This window comes from Aquila chrysaetos, chromosome 3 (genome assembly GCF_900496995.4).
Source record: "Aquila chrysaetos chrysaetos chromosome 3, bAquChr1.4, whole genome shotgun sequence".
Classification (NCBI taxonomy): domain Eukaryota; kingdom Metazoa; phylum Chordata; class Aves; order Accipitriformes; family Accipitridae; genus Aquila; species Aquila chrysaetos.
The window spans coordinates 57,594,355-57,613,977 of record NC_044006.1 but is presented as its reverse complement, the minus strand read 5'-3'; the positions used below and the strand labels follow the sequence as shown (position 1 = coordinate 57,613,977).

Genomic DNA, 19,623 nt, shown 5'->3' with positions numbered 1-19,623 from the left:
TCCAAGGCAGGAACAGCTGCCTTTCTGGACAGAATGACATTTTGGACATATGTTTATCTAACTGTTTCAGTGATGAAGACTACTCAGAGATAATCTACTACCCTAGCCTGAACATTTAGAAGTCTGCCTTGCTACAATTTAAGTCATTACTTGTTGAGGACAAGTTATTCTCTTCTTCTCTGTGGAACCTTTTTACACACTTGAAGATTGTTACCATGTCATCTCTTAGTTTTATTCTCTCTAGCAGTGTTCTTTCCTTTTTTTCTTCATATGACACTCCTCAATTTGTCCACATTATTTCTTGAAGTGCAGTGCTTGAAAGTGAAGAGAATATTCTTGTTGGGATCTTACCATTGTCAAGTAGAGCCGATGCATCACTCCTGTGATGTCTTGTCTTGTATCTATCTTTATATTAACCCTTACATTTCTCTTGATCACCCCATCAAGATGTTTGCTACTTTTGAAACTGTGTGTTCAACACGCGTCAAGCCTGACCCTGGATCTGGTCTAAGAACCTGCTCCATTTGCCTGTTTCAGAAGAGAAAAGGTTGGGCCAAATCCAACTTGAAAACACCCTCCTACGCGCTGCCTTTTGGTGGAGGGAGAAGAAAATGTTACACAAGCTCTTTCAAACCCAGAATTTACAAGGACACTTAGCACAACTGATTGCTCAATGTTGACAGCAAGGAGTGCTAATTGAATCTATGTTTATTAGTTGGATGAGGAAAAAGAAAAGAGGAGGAAGCGGAGAATGTGTTCCGTGATGAGACACAGCACCCAGCACTCACAAACATTACCTCAGGGCACTGTTTTATGCTCATTTGTCAGAAGCCACAAACAAAAACAAAACCCACATGAACTTAGCATGGCTCCTCTGCGTACTTCTCCATGGAAAGTAATCTCCTGGGTTCTTCCAGTTCCTGCTGTGATTATGCAATTCTCCAGTTTAGCAAATATGACATCTGCCAATTGCACTGCATTAACACTCCCACCTCAGCCCTCATCAAACCTAATAGTTGGATATAATTTCACACTGCTGGCAAGCTTGCAACATTTCCTTGTACTGGATGAGAAATGCTCCCATCAAATTACCTTTTGTTCACTCTGTAGAGAGTCCCCAGCACACGCTTACCTTAACTACTGCCTTCTTAAATCTTTTTGGTATTAATTTTCCTTAGGAAGTACGAACCACACCAGGAATTCAAAATACACTCACACCAGTTACCCCAGCTGTGTTCTCAGTCTAAGAGACTGTGGCCTAAATAAGTTCTGAAACCAGAGCTGCTACAGAGCTTTCTTTTTTGGCAGTGCTTTCAAGGTTACCAGCAGCAGAACTGCTCAGTACTTCAGAAACTCCAATGAAACCACAGTGACTTTTATCAAAAACAGAGTCAAATGATGCTCTTATTTTTATTTCTCTCAAGACATTTTTATCTCCTTTGTGGAGAAAACCAGTAGGACTCAACTGAGCATGTTTCTTGTATGCTAGCCATCTTTAGCATAATTCAAAGCAAAGCAACTTTCCAGGCATCGCTGCACAGTAGTCCTGCAGGAGACACAAGCTTCAGGTCCAAACCTCCATCTCCTGAGGTCTGTGCAGGTGCAGGGACCTGCCGCACTGCTCCACCAAAAACGTGCCAAAAAGTCCATAATGAAAATGGTAACTCACCATAGGTCTGCGACTATTTTCCTCAGCGGGTCTCTCTCATCACCTGACATGATGAATTTCCTCATCTACCTCCTTCACGGTCTCAGGAGTCTCTTCCCCTAGAGGAAACAGCCCTCTGAACCGCAAATTTTTTTCGAGGAATCTGGTATTCAGCAAGGCAGTAGATGTTGTCCCAGCATTTTGCTCTAAATGGCCGGGGTGTGTTGCTAACAACAGAACAAAGGAATTTTTCAAGCTGTAAAGACCCTTCCTCATTTTCTACATTTGTTTACAGTGTAGAGACCTAGTTTCGCTGTTATTTATCATCAACTCCAAGTTGAGTGTCAGACAAAAACTAGCGTCTGAGTCAAGTGTTTGCTGGGTTTTAAGTGCCTGCGTGAGGATATAAACTCTGAAGAGGAATATTTACAGCCAAACAAAAACACTGTTTTCCCCAAGGGGATTTTTGAACCTTTAATGAACTGTGAGCATTGATCTTACTCTAAATTTGTGGAAATGAGTTTCTGTGAAGCTGGATTTAATACCTAAGTCAACCTTATCATAATCTTAGTTTACCCCCTATTTACTAGCAATATTTCAAATCACCCTTTCAGAGGAAATTACAATGACAAAAAGCACGGAAAAGTAAAAGGAAGAACCAGAATGAAAGTTAAAAAAATGACTTCTTTAGAGGGAATTCTTAGTAAAATACATCTGATATGTCAATAGGATTTACTCTCAAATGTCACTGGGATACTCTAACCCAATTTTCTCCATTTACATATCATGTACAGAAAAAAAAAATGTAACTTTGAACGCAAAGAGAAAAAATACCTGACATGCATGTTGTCTAATACTGTATTTCTTTTGATACTTCTAAGATAAAAGCTGAAGGTCCTAATGTGTAATGACAAAAGTTTGTGTTTGGTTGTGGTTTTTTGTTTTTGTTTTTGTTTTTTGTTTTTTTTTTTTTTTAAACAGAGTAAAGCTCAGGCAATACAGAAAATGTGACTGTTTCAGCAGTAGATAAATGCTAGATAAACACTCCTTAACAGTAGTTTATCCCATAAAAATAATTCTACCCCTCTCTGAATGCTGATGCCTGCAGACAGCAGCAGTCCAATGAATATAGAGGATACCAGGATTCTGGAATATGCTTTGGCAGAAGAGAAATTACAATAGCAGCCTGCTAATTCTGACTGACGGTGTTTGCGAAAGAACGTAACGTTTTCAAGGCTTCTCGCGGCAACGCTTCAACAAGCGGCGAGCCCTCACTTAAGCAACCGGGGGAGCCTTATTTGTTGGGCGAGCTTCCCGAAGACCGTGTGCTTCGGTTCACTCGATTCGTATGCCATTCTCGGTCCGGTTGCCCCGGAACGCACATGCCCACAAACCTTACGCTTAAGGACCTTCGTCCTTGATTTACGGCGGTTGTGCCAGCGGGGACGAAGCCCCGGCCCGGCGGAGGGGAGGGGGGCGGCCGGGGAAGAGCCGCGTGCCGCGCGGCTGCCGCTGCGCCCCCTAGCGGGGAGAGCCCCGCTCCGCCCGGCGCAGCCCGCCCGCCTCGCCCCCGGCTCGCACGCCCCGCGGGTTTAACAACGCCCGGGGGCGGCCGGGCAAGTGCCGGCGTGCCTAGGGAATGATTTGGCTTGAATTGATCCCACCTGATTTTACCCGGCAAGGTAGTTCGGAGGGGCTGGCCAAAAAAACCGTGCCTGTGCGGGTTTTTTCCGTCTCTGTTGGAATCGTGGCACATCCCTTTGGGAGCGTCCTCGGAAATCCTCTCCTGGCTCCGGCTCTGCCAGGGCATACTAAACGTTTCCATTTCTTGATACTGTTATTTCACTCAGTTTCAATAGGGCGTTTTGTTACCGAGTATTCGAAGAATATCTCAAAACAGCCTCCCTTTAAGAAGTTGCAGCTACTTCAAAGATTTATTTTTTACTTTAATGCTTTAAAGGTTTTACCTCAGCTGATCTAAGGGTATACAGTAGATGCTAAATACAGTAAAACTTTGAAACAGCACTCTCTTTCTTGACTCACAGCACCTGAAGTTGAATTTCCCTGGCTTTACATAATTATCCTCCTCTTACTGATTAGACACAGTCCCCCACTGCATTTTTTTTTTTTCCAAAGAGCAGTATTAAAAACAAAACAAAACCAGGAATGATGAAAACATGTTAAATGCTTTTTACATTTACGACTCTGATTATGTTAATGACGTTTAATTATTGCTGTCATAATACAGACTTTTTAACCAAGAGGGAAGGAAAAGACACCAAAGTTACAAACATCTAGCTGTCAAAACTGACATCCCGTTGTCCATTTCACTAGTTAAGGCAAACGACCACTTGCTATATTGTCTTCAGAATGTATTAAATATCAAAATAATATTTGCCTGATTATAAACTCCTTGATACTTCTTATCATATTCAGGAAGACACAAGACGTTAATAAATGATTTATGGATAAGCAAGCTGTTGGTATATCTTCTATTTAGCACCTCCTGGTGCAGACACTGATGACTACTACAACTTAATAGCCTAAATCAGTGATGTGTGGTGATTATTTGCCCACTGGTGAGTTATATTTCATTTAGTCAGCACTAGCATTTTCTTTTCTGGATACAATGGCTGGAAGATTAATAAACTTTGTGAGCTCAGTCCACTGCCACACAACACAGTACTTTTTCTAATCTCACCACCACACTTTATTTTTCCTTCTAACTACCATTAGCAACTACCGACATTTGTTGCCTACAGCGCTGAGAGCAGCAACATGAATTTTGCAGCAGTACATGAAAAGTCTCCTCCTGGTTCTTCCCTTTGGCCCCAAGTGACATGTGAGCCCGAGCAACCTGCTGAGCTACCTTGTCATTTAGCAATTCCCAAACTCAGTGGCAGGCCCCTGCCTGGGAAAATCCCCGCTCTGTCTGGCACATGATCTCACCGGACATTTCAAAAAACTCCCCAGTCTCTCTTGTTCGGGTCAGTTACACTGTGACCACAAAACTCTTCACATTTGTATCAAACCCTTCAGAAAAGGAAGAAGGGGCAGTTCTGTTGCACCAGGGAAGCCAGTGGACATGTTTCATCTGATAACAGTGTGGCTCGTATTTCGAACACAAAGGCACAGCTTTTGAAAATATCTATAAGCTGGAAGCTGCTGCAGCGAGGTCCCCTGACACACAAAACCCGCGCCTTTCCTCACTTGTGCCTTAAATACCTATCCGCAAACGCGCCAAGGTTTCCTTTTACCAGCTTTCCCCTCCACAGCACAGGAATGCGGGATACAGAAGACTTTAGTGATCAAAAGGGAACCCCACGCTGTGGGAACCAGTGGCCCAAGAGAAAGCACTACAGGTGCTGTGTGTCATGCATTAACAGGTGTCTCCGAGAAGGGCCGACAAGAGGACCCTAACACTCTCGCAAGCGAACGCAGTCAACCGACCGAGCCTCTCGCTCCTAACGAACAGGTCCCACAGCCCTGGGGGGCTTCTTCCATTATCTTGCTCCTTCTCTCAATGCCTGGTTTCCAGGGAAGGCTGCAAGCTACTGACTTCCGCGGGGGAGGAGACTGCCCGCTAGCTCTCCCAGGCAGGATCGGCAGTGAAACTTTGCCTCCCCTTCCACGGCTGGCTGCCGGGAGAGCAGCGGGGCCCCGCCGCGGGCGAGCGGGGGGGAGGTCCCCGGGGGGGGGGGGGGGGGCGGCCCGCCGCTCCCCTCTACATCGGGCTCCCGGGGGCGCCGGTGTCTCCCTCCCGCCCTTCCCGGCGCTGGAGTGGAGCCCTTCGCCTCCAGGAGCGTCTCGTACGTGGCGGGGAAGGAGGCTCCGGGGACCTAGAGAAGGGGCTGGCGGGGAAAACGGCACCGGCTGCCCGTGATCGTGGGGCAGGTTTATTAAAGAGGAAAGTCCCGAATTCTCATTGAAATAAAAAATGAAGTAATGGAGAGCTCTTCCCGGAGAAGCCGGGGGAGGGAAGGGGGAGAAGCCGGGACCGCGGCCACCCCGGGCCTCCCTCGGGAGCGGGGGGAGCCAACCCCCAAACGGTGTTTACCCCCCTCCGGGTCCTCGGCCCGCGGAGCTGCCGGCGGAGCCCACGCCGCGCCGGTGCTGCGGGAAGGCGGCCCGGCTCACCCGACCCCGGCCTTCCCCCGCCCCGGCCCGGCCGCCCTGCCCCGGGCTCCGCGGCGCTGCCCCGGGTCGGCCCCGCCCGGCAGGTACCGGCCTCGCTTACCGCGGGTCTGCCTCGGCGTCTCCCCGCCGGCGAGCTGGCAGCGCTCGCTCAGGCACTGGAAAAGTAATAGAAATCCAGCGGCTAGTTTGCTTCTCCGCAGCCTCGCCATAGCACGGAGCCTGCCGAGACAACTCTCCGGGGTGCGGAGTGCGCGCCGCTCCTCGTCGGTGGTGGGAAAGTCCGGGGCGGGCGGCGGAGAGCAGCCCTAGCAGGCGCCGAGTCGCCCTGTCCTCGGACCGGCTCTCATATAGCGGGGCGGCAGGGACGAGACACCGGGGCTGAAGGCTCTGGACCGGGTCTGCGGGGCGGTGAAGGCGGGGGGGGCTCCGTCCCCCCAACTTGCACGGCCGCGCCGCTCTCAGTCCAGCGGCATCACCGCTGGGAAAAACAAGCTCAGCCTCGCCTGCGAAGTGCCAAACTCTTCCCTCCTCGCAGCCTGCTGATAGATTTTAGGAGAGCCACTGAGATCCTCCCTTCCTGGCTTGCCCCCACCCAGCTCCCTTCCCCCGCAGGGTGAGGCAGGGTGCCTTAGGGACGGAGCCTCCCCTCGGTACACCACTACCGACAAAACCCCTCCAAGGGAACGAGCGGGGAAATCTTCCAGCCGGAGCCGGCGGGCCGGCCCCGAGCCCCGGGGGGAGCAGGACGCGGAAGGCGGGCAGATGCGCCGCGGGGGAGGATGTGCGGGCGGTGGGAAGGCAGGCGGAGACGAACAAGTTCTCCTTCTCTTTCGGGGCCGTTTCCGCGGCCGTTTCCGCGGCCGGCGGTGCTAGCGCGGGGCCGAGGGCGGCCGCGGGAGGCGGGCGCTCCCTCGGCCCACAGCGCGCCCCCCTCCCGCCGCCGCCGCGCGCGCCCGCGCTGTCGCCGCCGCCCGCCGCGCAAGGGCGGGCGGGGGGCTCGCCCGGGGCCGGGTCCCGGCCGCCCCTCTCGCCTTTCCCCCCTGCCCCCCTCCGCAGGAGCGCGGTGGGGCGCAGGCGCCGGGGCTGCACCGTCCCTCCCGCCACTGACGGCGATGGAGCGCTCCCGCAACCGCGCTGAGCTCCGCGGGCCGCCGCTCGGCCGCGGCAGGGAGGTCCCGGGAGGTGCTGCCTCCCCGGGGCACCCGGCTACAGCGCGGCTCGCTGCCCCGGAGCGCCGGGAACCTACAGTGCACGGCGGAACGCTGCGGCCGATGGTCGCCCCCTGCGCGGCCGCGGAGCGGCACGGTGTGTGCGTGGGGAGAGGATGGCGGGCGGCTCGGGGAGCCCCGCGGGCCCGGCCGGAGCCCCGCCGATCCGCGGGACGGCGACAGCCCAGCCCACCGTCGCCTGGTTATTCGAAAGTTGCTTCATAAAGATGAGTCTGTTTCGCGGAGTGACAAACTAAAGCAACCCCCAAATCCCCCTTCCCCCCCCCCCCCCCCAAAATCTTCCCTGCGCTTCCGGGGAAACCAGCCTCCCTTCACCACCACCGCCACCACCCCCCTTTATTCTATTTATCTCTTCGCAAATCGAAGAGTTGTTTATGTACATTCATCACTTCAAAAGTGCAAGGACTGGTGGCTCTCTCCTGCAGAAAATGATCTACGTGCTTAATTAAACGCACCGTGAATAATCCCATCCCCTACATTAATCTGTGAACAACGGCGCGGAGACAGGAACTAGCAGAGGGCACATCAGTCAGGCCCAGGCAAGCGAAAGGGGCACCGGAGAGCGGGCGGCGGCTTTTTACCAGTTCAGCAAACTGTGGCGCTGGTAATCAGTTGAGCTCCATGTAGAGAACCATGAATGCACCAGCTTCTCAACCCTTGCTACAAAATAATTAAATTAATTAGGACAACAATTAAATTAATCAAATAAATAGGTCTACAGAATGTCAAACATAGCAGATAACTAATACTTAATCACAAAAGAACAACCAGTAACGAGACTGTGTTTTCCCTTAATTTACCACTGTTTCTGAGATTAAGAATTCATCAGCTCCATTGTAATTGTCCTGCTCTTTAATCTTTGATGTGCTTATGTGTAAATCAAAGCAGAACACTTGTGGTTTTAAGAAGTATATTTGAAGTATAAGCAGAAATTTGAAAAACCTTTTCAATATATATTCAAATAGGGTACTGGAAGAGAATAGCAGTAAGGTTTATACATCTGAGTTTTTATAGTGGGCCCTTCTAGTCCAACCTTTTTGCACATCCCCTTAAAAGAAAAAAAAAAAAAAGCAGTCCAAGTATTGCTAAAAAATAACTGCAAAAGTTCTTTTCTAAGAGATGATACTGAAGATTTTATGCTAAGTTAACAGCAGGAATGAAATCCTGGCCTTGCTGAAATCTGTGGGGATTTGGGGAGTGTCATCACCCTGTGTACCAGGTGATCTGGATTATGCCACAGACTTTTGTGCAGATTTGGTGAAGTTATTAAAGTTATTGCTGTTTCTTAAACAAAATGGGAGAGGGAGGTTTCTTCATCCTGTTTGAATACCAGTTTTTTCCTTGACACTTGGTCTGATTGCCCAATTTTCCCCAAATTTTGCTGGAGTTCCTGAGAGGGCTATTGAGCTTTTGGCCTTTACTGGAAGGGGTAGGGAGGTAGTCTTAAAGAAGGACTGCCTCTCTCTCAGCTGTTTGTTAGCAGTGGTGTTAGACGAGAATAAGAACAGTAAGGTCTGGAGAACTTTCAAAACCTGTTTTTATCTGCTTTTCTACTTTTTTTATCATAAACTAGCATATTATAAAGTTATAGTAAATCTTAAAATATGAAAGACTTGAATGATTTGAGAAAAAAGTTTACACGTTGCTAAAATAAAAAATAAATCCTTCAAGCCTCCTACGTATAGCGTAGAAAAGCCTAAATGAGGGCAACTCAAATTTTCTTGCATTTGCTGTCTGCTTCTCAGTCTTACAGAGGTTTATAATTTCAGATTTATATCCTTCATAGAGGTACTACAAAAACTTTGTACGCTGAAGAAAGGAAAGGATTAGCAAGAGTCAGCTGAAGCATGCAGTTGCAGATAAAAGTACCAGCAACATACTAGATCCCACAGTCCTAATTTGCAATGCTCTATGCAGTTGTGTGACAGTTTTGCAGTGTGCACGCTGGGAGGTTAGCACACAGTCACTGCATTCAGTACCTCTTGTACTCCACAGTAAAAACCAAACCATGCCCTCTGAGGAAGGCTGTATGCATTGTCCCTCTTGTATTAAAAAAAGTAATCAGGACATAGCTATATCTTGGTATAATTATGTGTAAAAGCACAGGCAAAACATTTTATTGCACTGAAAAAAACCCTCACATGAAAGCTAATAATGAATCCTATCATGATTAATGACAACATGTCATTGCTGGAGAGGCATTCATAACAGAGAAGTATATGCATTCATTGTTATTTATAAAGCACAAGTAAAACTGAAAGAACAACTTCTTGAAGGCTTTCTGAGGTTATGAGCTGTGTTTACTTGGAACCCAGTGCCTGTGATAAGTTTTCATTTCTCTTATGTGCTTTTATCTTCACCATCCTTGCACATTATCTCACCTCTCTTAGGGATATATCTTTCAGTGGCATAAACAGCAGTAGTTCCATAGAAATCAATGTGAATGCTTTCATTTTCACCAGTCAAGAATATGGCCTTATATTTTTCTCTTCTTGTGTAGCTCCAGCATCCCTGATTATAGCATCAATCATTCAGGAAAGAAGAGTGGGAAGATTCTCCCTCTTCATTGTATTCTACTGTCGTGCTGCTTGCAAGTGCTCACCCTCATTCACACATTCATTTAAGAATTTTTTTTTTTCCTTTTTCTTTTTTCTTTTTGTATCAACATAGTCTTTTCAGCCTACATGTTTTCTGGACTTACTGCAATCTGATTATGAAAAGCAGAGTTTTTAACATTTCTTTTATCTGTCTTTTTTAAGATGTTGTTAGCTATTCTGCTTTAATAGGTACAGGTAAGGCACCTCTCAACTGCGCTCCTGTAAGCATTCGGTGCTAACCTGGAATGATACTTGCTTTTGAATTTGAGAAGTCAGGGGAAGATCTCTGCTTCATTTGGGAAAAAGAAACTGGGAGGTAATTGCAGCATCTGTGGGAGCAGGCAGAATACCTCGGTATTCTCTTCCAGGAAAAAAACAGAGTGAGTTTTCCTTTTTAGTGAATTTGCACTTGCTGTTGTTCTGCAGAGGATTGTGCCTGCATATTAATAAATAGACTACAACCGGCAATATCTTCTTCTGTAACTGAGAAGCGTCTAACAAATAACCTACTTTCCCAGCTGCGGAGAGAAAAAGATCTAGATAATTTTAGAGCCATAAATAATACTTGATCTGCCAGGATTAGTCCCCACAGGGACAAAACTGAGTGTGTGACCCTTATGGGGCAAGTAGTCTGCAGCCTGATGTTATGAGTATCATAGATTGAAGCTGCACATACATAGACTTTAATGCCCTGGAGTGAGTTTGCCACTGAGATTCACCTCCCTCCCTTTGGAGCTCTGCTGATAGCTGATTAGGTCTCAGGAAGGTGAATAGCATTACTGTTGGGAATTTGACTGAGGCATTAGGTTTAGTATTGTCAAAGCCAGGGGTTAGAGCTATGAATTTAGAGTGCTGCCCAGCTGGCAGCTGCCTTTGACTTTGCCAGTTCAAAGGAGGAGCACAGCATTTTAGTTGAATCACTAAAGGGCCATGCAAAACTCAGATGTGAAGTATGAAGCAGAGAGTAGCTTCCTTGTTAAATAGGGAAATACAGTAACTTTCCAGAGAAGTGGCACTGCACTCTTAAGCGAGCCTTTGTTTCTTCCCCTGTTCCCCTGGCTGGGAGAACCTTGAGTCTCACCACTCAGCTTGATTTCCTGGGGCAAGCACTGAGGTTCCCTTCCTGGCTGAGTCACATCCAGTAGGCATCTGCCAAAGTCCCTGTAACTCTGTGCATGGGACTATATGCAAATACATGAGTTTGCATAATTGTGATTAATTAGAATATGTCCATAGTCTGGCTCTAAAAGCTGTGTGGTTAATGCTAGTGCAGCTTTGTTCAGTGAAGCTTTCTGCTTATCTCTAGGGCAGCAGTATGGCAAACCTCCCACATGTACTGCCTTATGTCTATGCCTCAATGTATGGTTAGGGAGAGGTTCTGCAGGGGTAAAGAGATAGTTTAGATTCATGGTGTGGTAGACACTGTGATGTGGAAACTGGAGCTTAGTCTCATTATCGCATGTAGTGATAAAGTGGTTCAGTGGCAATTTGAGGAGGGGAAAAATTAAAGAGAAACATTTCAGCAAGCAAGGCAGCATGAAAAAATAATAAAGTTTGAGTTTAATCCAAACCAGTTTTGATTCCTATTTGAACTCTGTAATGATTTGAAAAGAATGGAATAGTTTTTGAAATGGAACATCCTTTCAAAATGAGAAACGAAAAAGTTCCAGCTAAAGTTCAATTATTTGAACTAGGGAGTCTTCAAACATATTCTTTCAATGAATGTCCCTTTGCAACAACATTTACACAGGCACCAGCAACGCTGCACCAAACAATGCCTTAGCCTGCTTGTGATCGGGAGCTCCGAGGATGTTACTCAACTTTGAAAACCACAAGGCAGCAAAGCCCAAAACAGGGCCTGGGAGTTCCAAGTCCCACACCCCATCCTTGCAACTCCAGCAAAGGCTGTGGTTGTGACCCTTATTTGACATATGTCCAGTACAGTGATAGCTATGGGACTCAGGAATGGAAGAAGAACCAGAAGGCTCCCTGAATGTTTGTGACAGGGCCAAGTTTAACAGAGAAGTTCGTGTTTCAGTGTAGCACTGGTCAGCAGGCTATGTTAAAGCCATAGGAGAACTGAAAGAGGCTAGAGGATGACACAGAAGAGAAAACAAGCATGGAAATAAAAATGAGAGAAGAAAAAAGCAATTTTGCCAGTGCCATTTCTCTGTTGCTGTGATGGAAACCTTAATATATATGGACAGAAACTTCTGTGTGATGAACCATATGTGCACAGCACCCAGGCCTTTTATCATGGATGGCCACAGGGAAGGTGGGATGGGTTAAGGAGAGGAATGGAGGCCAGAGCAATCCATTACGTCTCATTCAGCCAGGGAAGCAGGGCTCAGCATAGGACGATATTCAGAACAGCTACTTTTCTTGGTGGGTATGTTGGTACTAGTAGTCACTGAAGTAGTCAATTTAAAGAAAGCTAAGAGAAATTTTTAAATAGAACAAAAACTTTCACCTAAAATTGTTTCAAACAGCTTTTCAGTGGCTACATTTTCCAAGAAAGCAAGCTTTATTAGGATCTGCAGAAGTATACCAAGCAATTCCACACTAAAGCCTTTCTTACCCATGATGTGGAACTGGTAGGAGGGCCTGAGTAATTACTATGGCCCATACAGTTGTGAGCAGAGTTAACTTTTTTTAATCAGTCCAGACCAAAGAACAAAATCTGCTGCTGGGCACAGCAGGGGAAGGCAGACAAGGGTTAGGACTGGTGTTACAAAAAGTAATTGGGTTGGGATTAGGTTTTAGGTCAGCAAGCCTGGGCAAACTTTAATGCTAGAACGATCTTAACAAGTGCTTAGCTGAGACAACTGACACAGGAGTAGCTGTGGCACAGACCTTTTGTAGAGGGTCAATGCCTGGTGTTAATGATGGGTGGGGAAGTGGGGCAGCTGCAACCGGTAGCAAAAATTTGGGAGTTAAGTCTTGAAAACAACTAGCACGTGTTTGTGCAGTGGCCACAGAAGCATAACAATCTGCTGCACGTCCATCAGATCATTGCTCATTTGCCTTTTCCCAACTTGCTTGCAGATGAAACCACACCACAGACTGCTCTAGCAGTTTGTGGCCAGGAAGACCTCTGTTGCTTGGATTGCCACAGCTTCATCCATTATGGGCATCAAGACGGCAACAAGTTTAGAGTGCAGTTCGTATATGGTGTTTTTTCTTCAATTTAACACCTGGACAAAATAATACTGTTGAACAACAGGCTCCCTTAAAATATGAGGACTATGCAATACAGAACTTTGGCTTCCTTCCTACCATATGGACTGATGTTTCTAGGTGCAGCTGTCAGATCTGATGAACCACAAACCAGTGATTATGCTGCATTGGGTCATGCAAGATGGAAGAGACATCTTTATCCTTCAACTCAGGTTATCCCATCTTCACATGTTCAACCCTTTTTCCCTTCAGCTCAATTCTCCATCCTCCTGATCCTCTCTGGAGTTGAGCTACATATATGAAATCCAAGATCCTGTGTTGAACTCCCTATTCTTATCCCTGTTTCTACAATACAAACGTTGGTTTATGTTGACCTTTCCTTTTTCTGCAGCCTTTGCCCCTGCTCCCCCTTTATTAAACACGTAAGTCCTGCTTTTGTTCTGGACAAAAATACATCTATATCTGTCTATCTCAAAGTGGTATTTACATAGGTTAGACAAGCACAACAATTCCATTAGACAATATGTGCTGTTTTCTGAAAAAGAGTACAGCATTTTGCTGTATTAGAGCTCTGTGTTTTCCCCCTGTATCTCTTGTGTATCCACTCATATCTCTTCTGCAAAACTGTTGAGACGAATTTGCTTGCTTTCAAGGAGCAGTTTTGAAGAGTCTTTATCAACCAACAAACTGATCAGTAAACCTCACTAGCTGGCACAGTCTAGCTAAAGACTGTAAGTTTATGCTTAGGTCCATATCCTTTTCCTCCGCACAATTTTAACAAACAGAAGAATTTAAAGGCCCAAATTAACACAGAACACTTAGGAAGAGACCTTCTCAATTCCAAAGAGAAGACAATGAATTTTTAACTGCGAGGCAGTCCTGTTCTTGGGTCCTCTCTCATCTCTGGTTACTCTGCTCATATGACCTCTGCATGTACTTCCCAAATGATTGCCCCATCAGATCCTCACATAGGAGTAGAATGTAAATACCCCAAAACCTGCTTCAGAAGCACATCAGCAGCCTGCCTCCCCAGCACTGGGCATTGCAGGACCACACCAAGGTGGGCAAGCAGGGACCTGGCCAGTTAAACCGGAGGCCATGGCCTTTGCAGGTAGAGAATGGGGTTTGCCAGAAACATTCTTTTTAACAATGGTTCCACTGAACTGAACTAAATCACCTTCAGTACAGAGCTGATCTGGCTATGAAGAAATGAGAAATACAATTAGTTAGAAGCTGTGTTGTCTCAGATTTCACCTTAGCATATTTCCCCTGTGTTGTGATGGAGCATCTTAAAATGCATGATAAACATTCAGTGCATGGGAATGCACAGCAGATTTGCAAAATGCCACTGTGACTTGTGCTGATAGCAGGCTTAAGGAGGGGATATACCTTCAAAGAGCATAATCTAGCAAGTTTTCTTCCTTCCAGTCACTGTGGCAATACTTCCTTTGCTAGGGAAGTTGTCAAGAAGGGGAGAACTCTCCAGGAGCAGTTAGAGACTAAAGCAGATGAATGTCTCCTTTTATCTTGTTTTGAAGTGGTCCCTCTTTGGATATTGCAGATTGAAAAGGTTTCTGTAGTGGTTCCTATCTCTCAGAAACACAATAATTATTTCTCCAAAAGTAGGTATACTTATCGGCCAGGCAATGGGCTTGTCCCAAGCGGTAAGTCCTGCTCTCTGACATCTCCACTCCTCTCTGCAGTAAGGTTTCCCTGTGATTTGCCCCTGCACGTTGGTCCAATCTACCCTTGAACACCTTAGCCCCCGTATAAACATCCAGATGTGATTCTCTGTGGCTTCCACATACATCATGGAGCCTGGCTGTGTGCCTAAAGAGAAATGGTAAGCAAGACTCCAGTGAAGGGTAGCCCGTACTTGATGATTTTTCATGTCAGAAATCCACACCAGCTAAGTGTTTATCGTGAGACTTTGATCTCAAAGATTTAGCTCTCCCTGTGGAGTAAAAGCAGATGCTTGGTAAGCTGTAGCTGTAGTCCTGACAACCCTTTCAAATGTCTAGACAGTGGAAAGGGATGATTACATCCTCTTTTAAACTCAACTGCAACAATTCAACGTGCTTAACATGTTTACCTCAGGATGACCCTATTTACACTGCTTTGTTTCACGGTACTGCAAGCATCTAATACTATTGAAAGATGGAGGACGATAAGATGGTTTGGGATAAAACGCCACTTTTATTAACAGTAATAAATCTGACATGTGCTAGGTCACAAAATGTCCTTAGGTAGACTTTAGCACAGACCTAAAGATTAAGGAGTTTGATAATATTCATTTACAGTTAATATGTCTCGTTTAAGAGTCTTGAAAACATTAACACTTGCAGAAAGGCTATTTAATTAATGCTAATTGAAGAACACATTAAATCCCAGAGATAAGCCGAGGAAATGTCCAACATTGCTGCATTTACTTTATGCAATGTATTGAACAGGGGAAGAGAAAACTAAGTTATCATAGTTATAACTGATGGCGAGCTACCTTAGTGCAGTCTTACAAGACTTAGGAAAAAAGATCTGAAAAGAGAAGGGAAGGAGGTTCCAGCTTAAGCAGCATCCTCAAAATAGATATAAATTCAGAAGAATTGTCTCCAAGACAAGCCAGCCATGAAAACAGGAGATGCTAACATGCCAGGTCTGCTTCATGGCAACCAAGTCACTGGAGTATGTGTGGAAGAAGTTTAGAGGTAATGTGATTCAGGACTACATTAACTCTTTTCCAGTTTTGTAATTAAGAACCTAAACCTTTTCATTTTGGTAGAATAAAACTTCTGATTTTCTTGTTAATCTGTGAGCTCAGACACTTCTGACAAATCAGAAGTTCATCTCCCTCTGGGAACCCAAACAACCTGGTATTGCTGACAAACCCTTTGGGTGCCTAAGAACTCAGAAAAGTTTGGGAATCTCAAAAAATGTATCTGGTTCCATGCTAAATTGTGTCTGGATATTACCTCCAAGAGCCAGATTTTAAAACAAAGCTCTAAGTAAATGTAAACTACTCTCACCTTTAGCCAAGGTAAGCAGTTGACATCATCAGGAAATGACATGCTTTTTTATTCTTGTTATGTAGTCAATTGTCCTGGTCAAAATACCACCTCATGCAAAAATTTTGAGGTTACTGTTGTCAAAATGTGGTCTTAAGCTTGATTCAGAAATGTTTTGTGGACTACTTTGTCAACTTCTCTTTCTCCTAACATTAATTTTGAACGGTCTTATTTCATGTGATCAGAAAAAACAATTTCACAGTAGTGCTTGTATGGTGCCACTAAGTGAAGTCTCATTAAATCAATAGGAGTTCTCATTTTTGAGGGACTAAGTACAAAACTTTTGGATGTGTTTTAATGCTTGGTTACAATTTCAGTTTGTTGTATCTATTTCATTCACATAATGCTGAAGAAATAAGTCTTCAAAGAGGTTGCCAGTATGGTCTTGTCACCAATTCAGATTTGATTTCCAAAATGAGTGGGTAGTTAAAACATACTAGTGATATAAATACACTCAGTAAATATATGAATTTTCTGAGATTATGACCTCTCAGTTTTATGCTTCACCATGAAGTCTGATCCGAGTTACTCACTTGAAACCGTCAAAGCTGCTCTGCTAAAATCAAGAAGAATTAGGTCCTTTTACTTCTAGTGCACAATGAATTTTGCATACAGAAGACAGACCATACATATGCAGATTGTAAAACAAAAGGTTTTTAAAATGAAAATAGAAAACATCATCTTAAACTGGCAGTGTTTGAATCCTAGTAAACAAATGAAGAAGCTGCTAAATTTTATTAAATTTGGAAGCACTTAGTGAATTTTTAGGGACAGGTGACATATGAAAATGTTAACTGAAATCTGTTTAACTCATGAAGTCATAACTCACAGTTTCTCCTCAACCCACACTGTTGTGTTGGCAACAAGTAGCTGTTGTATCAAGGAAGAAAATGGTGCAAAAGAAACAATTCTCTTATGCTCCTTTCAGTAATAAAATAAGAAGTCTATACAGCTAATACCTTTGCACACAGTCTGAGGATTTTATCTTAAATTAATCTTATTAGGTATTTTGGCAGGTATAAATTTCCACATGCTATGGAATGTACCTCAGAGATGCAGGTCAATCAGCATCACAAGTCAAACTCTCTTCTGAAAAAGAAACTTCTCTTCTTTGTAATCCATCACCCATTTCTTTCTGCCTTTATTTTTTTCTTTGCATCTTCCCTTATCTATTTCTTGTTTTGCTCATGAAGAATGGTGCTTTGAAGCAAGAAAGTTATAAACCAAAGACTGTGTAAATAAGTCTACATCAAACATCAAAGATTTACAATCTCTTTATCATTCAAGTGAATTGTTTTTTGGAGATTTGACAGTAGAGTATTTTTGCCCAAATGTTTTTTCAAAGCACATTAACCACCTTTTTTTTGAGTTTTGGATATGACTGCAATTTTTTTTTTGTTTAGAAAAGAGAAGAGCAGAACAGCACGTTTTTTTAAATTCAGTATTTTGTTCAACACTAACTGTTACTCATACCAGTTCATATAGCTAATACTGTTTCTTTCAGTCATTGAAACACAAGTAGAAAGAAGTCTTATATTCCCCATTTATCTACATTCCTTGTGAGGTCAGTTACATTGGTCTGAATAAGAATTAAATGTGCAGAACCACAGGGAGAGGTTCTTGGCTAGCATCAGTCACATAGCACTGCGGGTTCAACACTGCTAAGGTAATTTAGCCAAGTTAGACAACTGAGCCATTGTACATAAAATAATAGCCAGTTGCTGTCTAGGGAGAAAAAAAACCGAAGGCATATGCAACTGACTTGGGCCTCCCAATTTTTTTGTCTGTGCTAGTTCACTACAACAATTGTAGAATATTTTCACTTTCTTCTATGGCTGAAAAAACCTCCTCCTGGAAATCAATGTTAGATGTCCAGCCCGACACCAGGCAAAAAAATTTTATCTGGCTAAGATAAAAAAAGCAAGGTCTTAGCTGGTGTGAACTGAAATACTTGGATGTCCAGGAGAGTTATGTCAGTTCAGACCATTTGAGGATCTGGAATATAGTGGAAGTACACAGCTGGACTTGACAAATCTTCTCCAGAACAACCCCCTCAATGAGTTACAGACTTTCCTACAGTCTTTCAGCAGGTGAAACGGTTATGTAGGTAATGATTAGAAATTGGCTGTTTCTTTAATGCTATCTAGCCTTTAAAAACATGTCATTTATGTTTTCACGAAAATAAATGAGCTAAGTCTAACATATTACACTACCCTTACTTTTGCTGGATAACAATCAGATTAAATATAAATATCAGCTAACATGACCACAACTTGGAGAGTTTTACAAAACTGATTTGTGAGGGAAAAAGCAGGGTGGGGTTGTGAGGGGTGTGTGTGTGTACATACACCTCTGCCCGCTGGAAAATGTGACACCAGGTTTCTCTGGTAGCAAGAGACCTGTGAGTTAATTCTTTCTCATTTGAACGTGGGGCAAGTTTTGTTTACCATATAAGTATGTGATATTCCAAAGGGTCACAACATTATCACAGTAGGGGTTTTTTGTTTGTTGGGTTTTTTTAATGCTATTAGGTAGCCAATGTGAAATATTAACAGTTCTTGGCAAGAGCTTAAAGACAGGTTCTTCTCTTGGTTATGTGGAAATAGACTGCTGCATACTTATAACCTTCTGTCTTGCTTTCTTTTTTTAATCCATGTTTTCTTCAGTAGATTTTCTCCCCATCAGTAACTATAGTCCAAGTTTGCCAAATGATTATTCCTGTCTGGTTTGCTTCTCCAGTTATTGACCCTCTTGGGTGGAGCTCACTGGTCTGGACAGACACATTTAAATCCAACTCTTATTTCAGGGGTCACATGATAAAAGGTAAGAAAATTAAAAGCAGTCTGTAGAAATGACACAAGGAAACATGGGTGTGATGTTTTTAACGCCCTTTCCTGCTTTTTGACAGTTGTGGTTTGTGGACAGATACTGATTTTCAGAGGAAGCTCTTCTAACATGCTGCCTTTCCTTCTTTTCTTATCTGCTAAACTGCATTTTCAAGACATTAAATCTACCTGAATCTTTCCAATTACAGCAAAATAAGGAAAAGTTGTTGAAATTTTATTTTTCTTTCTAAAATGGCAGCCATTTTGCAAGCTTCAGAGTTGGATTTTTAAAAGTTTTAGTGTATAGGTATTGTTTTACTTTCCACTTCCCTATATAAATTTCCTTTGTCTTACTTTCTACCTGCAACTCTAGAAAACATGTTTTCCCAATACAAACATTCAGTTTTTCTAGTGCCTGCAAAATGTAGTGCAATTGTAATTGAAAGACAGCATAGCTCATACATGTGAAAGTAAGGGTAAATACATTCCCTAAGATTAGTGGGAAGAGAGATAGTTACAAGTGGTCTCGTTAGCCTGATTTACTAAGGTTCTCAAGCAGGTGAGACTTCTTAGTAGGAGAGGGGACAGAGCCAGAAGTTACAGCACGAGCTTGCCATTCAGAAGAATGGGGCTCAGTTCTTGCCTTATCAATGGCTTTTTGCGAGACACCAGGAAAGCAGATCCCCCCGCCTGAATCAAGAAAATACCCTGTCCTTACCTTACAAAGCTGTTGGGAGGGCCACGCAGGGGAGGCTACGAGGTCTGACACCACGTTGGTAAGGACGGCCGTGCAATAGATGGTGCTGCTCCCACACTTCAGAACCTGGGTGACCTGCGGTCTATCAAGCTGCAGGTCATACGCTGAGGATGTCTTGATACTTTTTTTTTTATCCTGTGATATTCAAGCAAAGAGCAAGATTATTAAAACTTTTTCCCCACCTTCCTCAAGTA

General features: G+C 44.3%; 1 protein-coding gene across 1 annotated transcript in view; it reads right to left on the bottom strand.

The window, feature by feature from the left end:
• The window catches only part of PLXDC2 (plexin domain containing 2), a 282,907-nt gene extending 276,192 nt beyond the window's left edge, over positions 1 to 6,715 (bottom strand). Inside the window, exon 1 of the mRNA XM_030009614.2 lies at positions 5,886 to 6,715. Within this exon, the coding sequence (XP_029865474.1) occupies positions 5,886 to 5,994 (109 nt within the window). The 5' untranslated portion in view covers positions 5,995 to 6,715. The remainder of the gene's footprint in view (positions 1 to 5,885) is intronic.
• Positions 6,716 to 19,623: the final 12,908 nt, after the last annotated feature.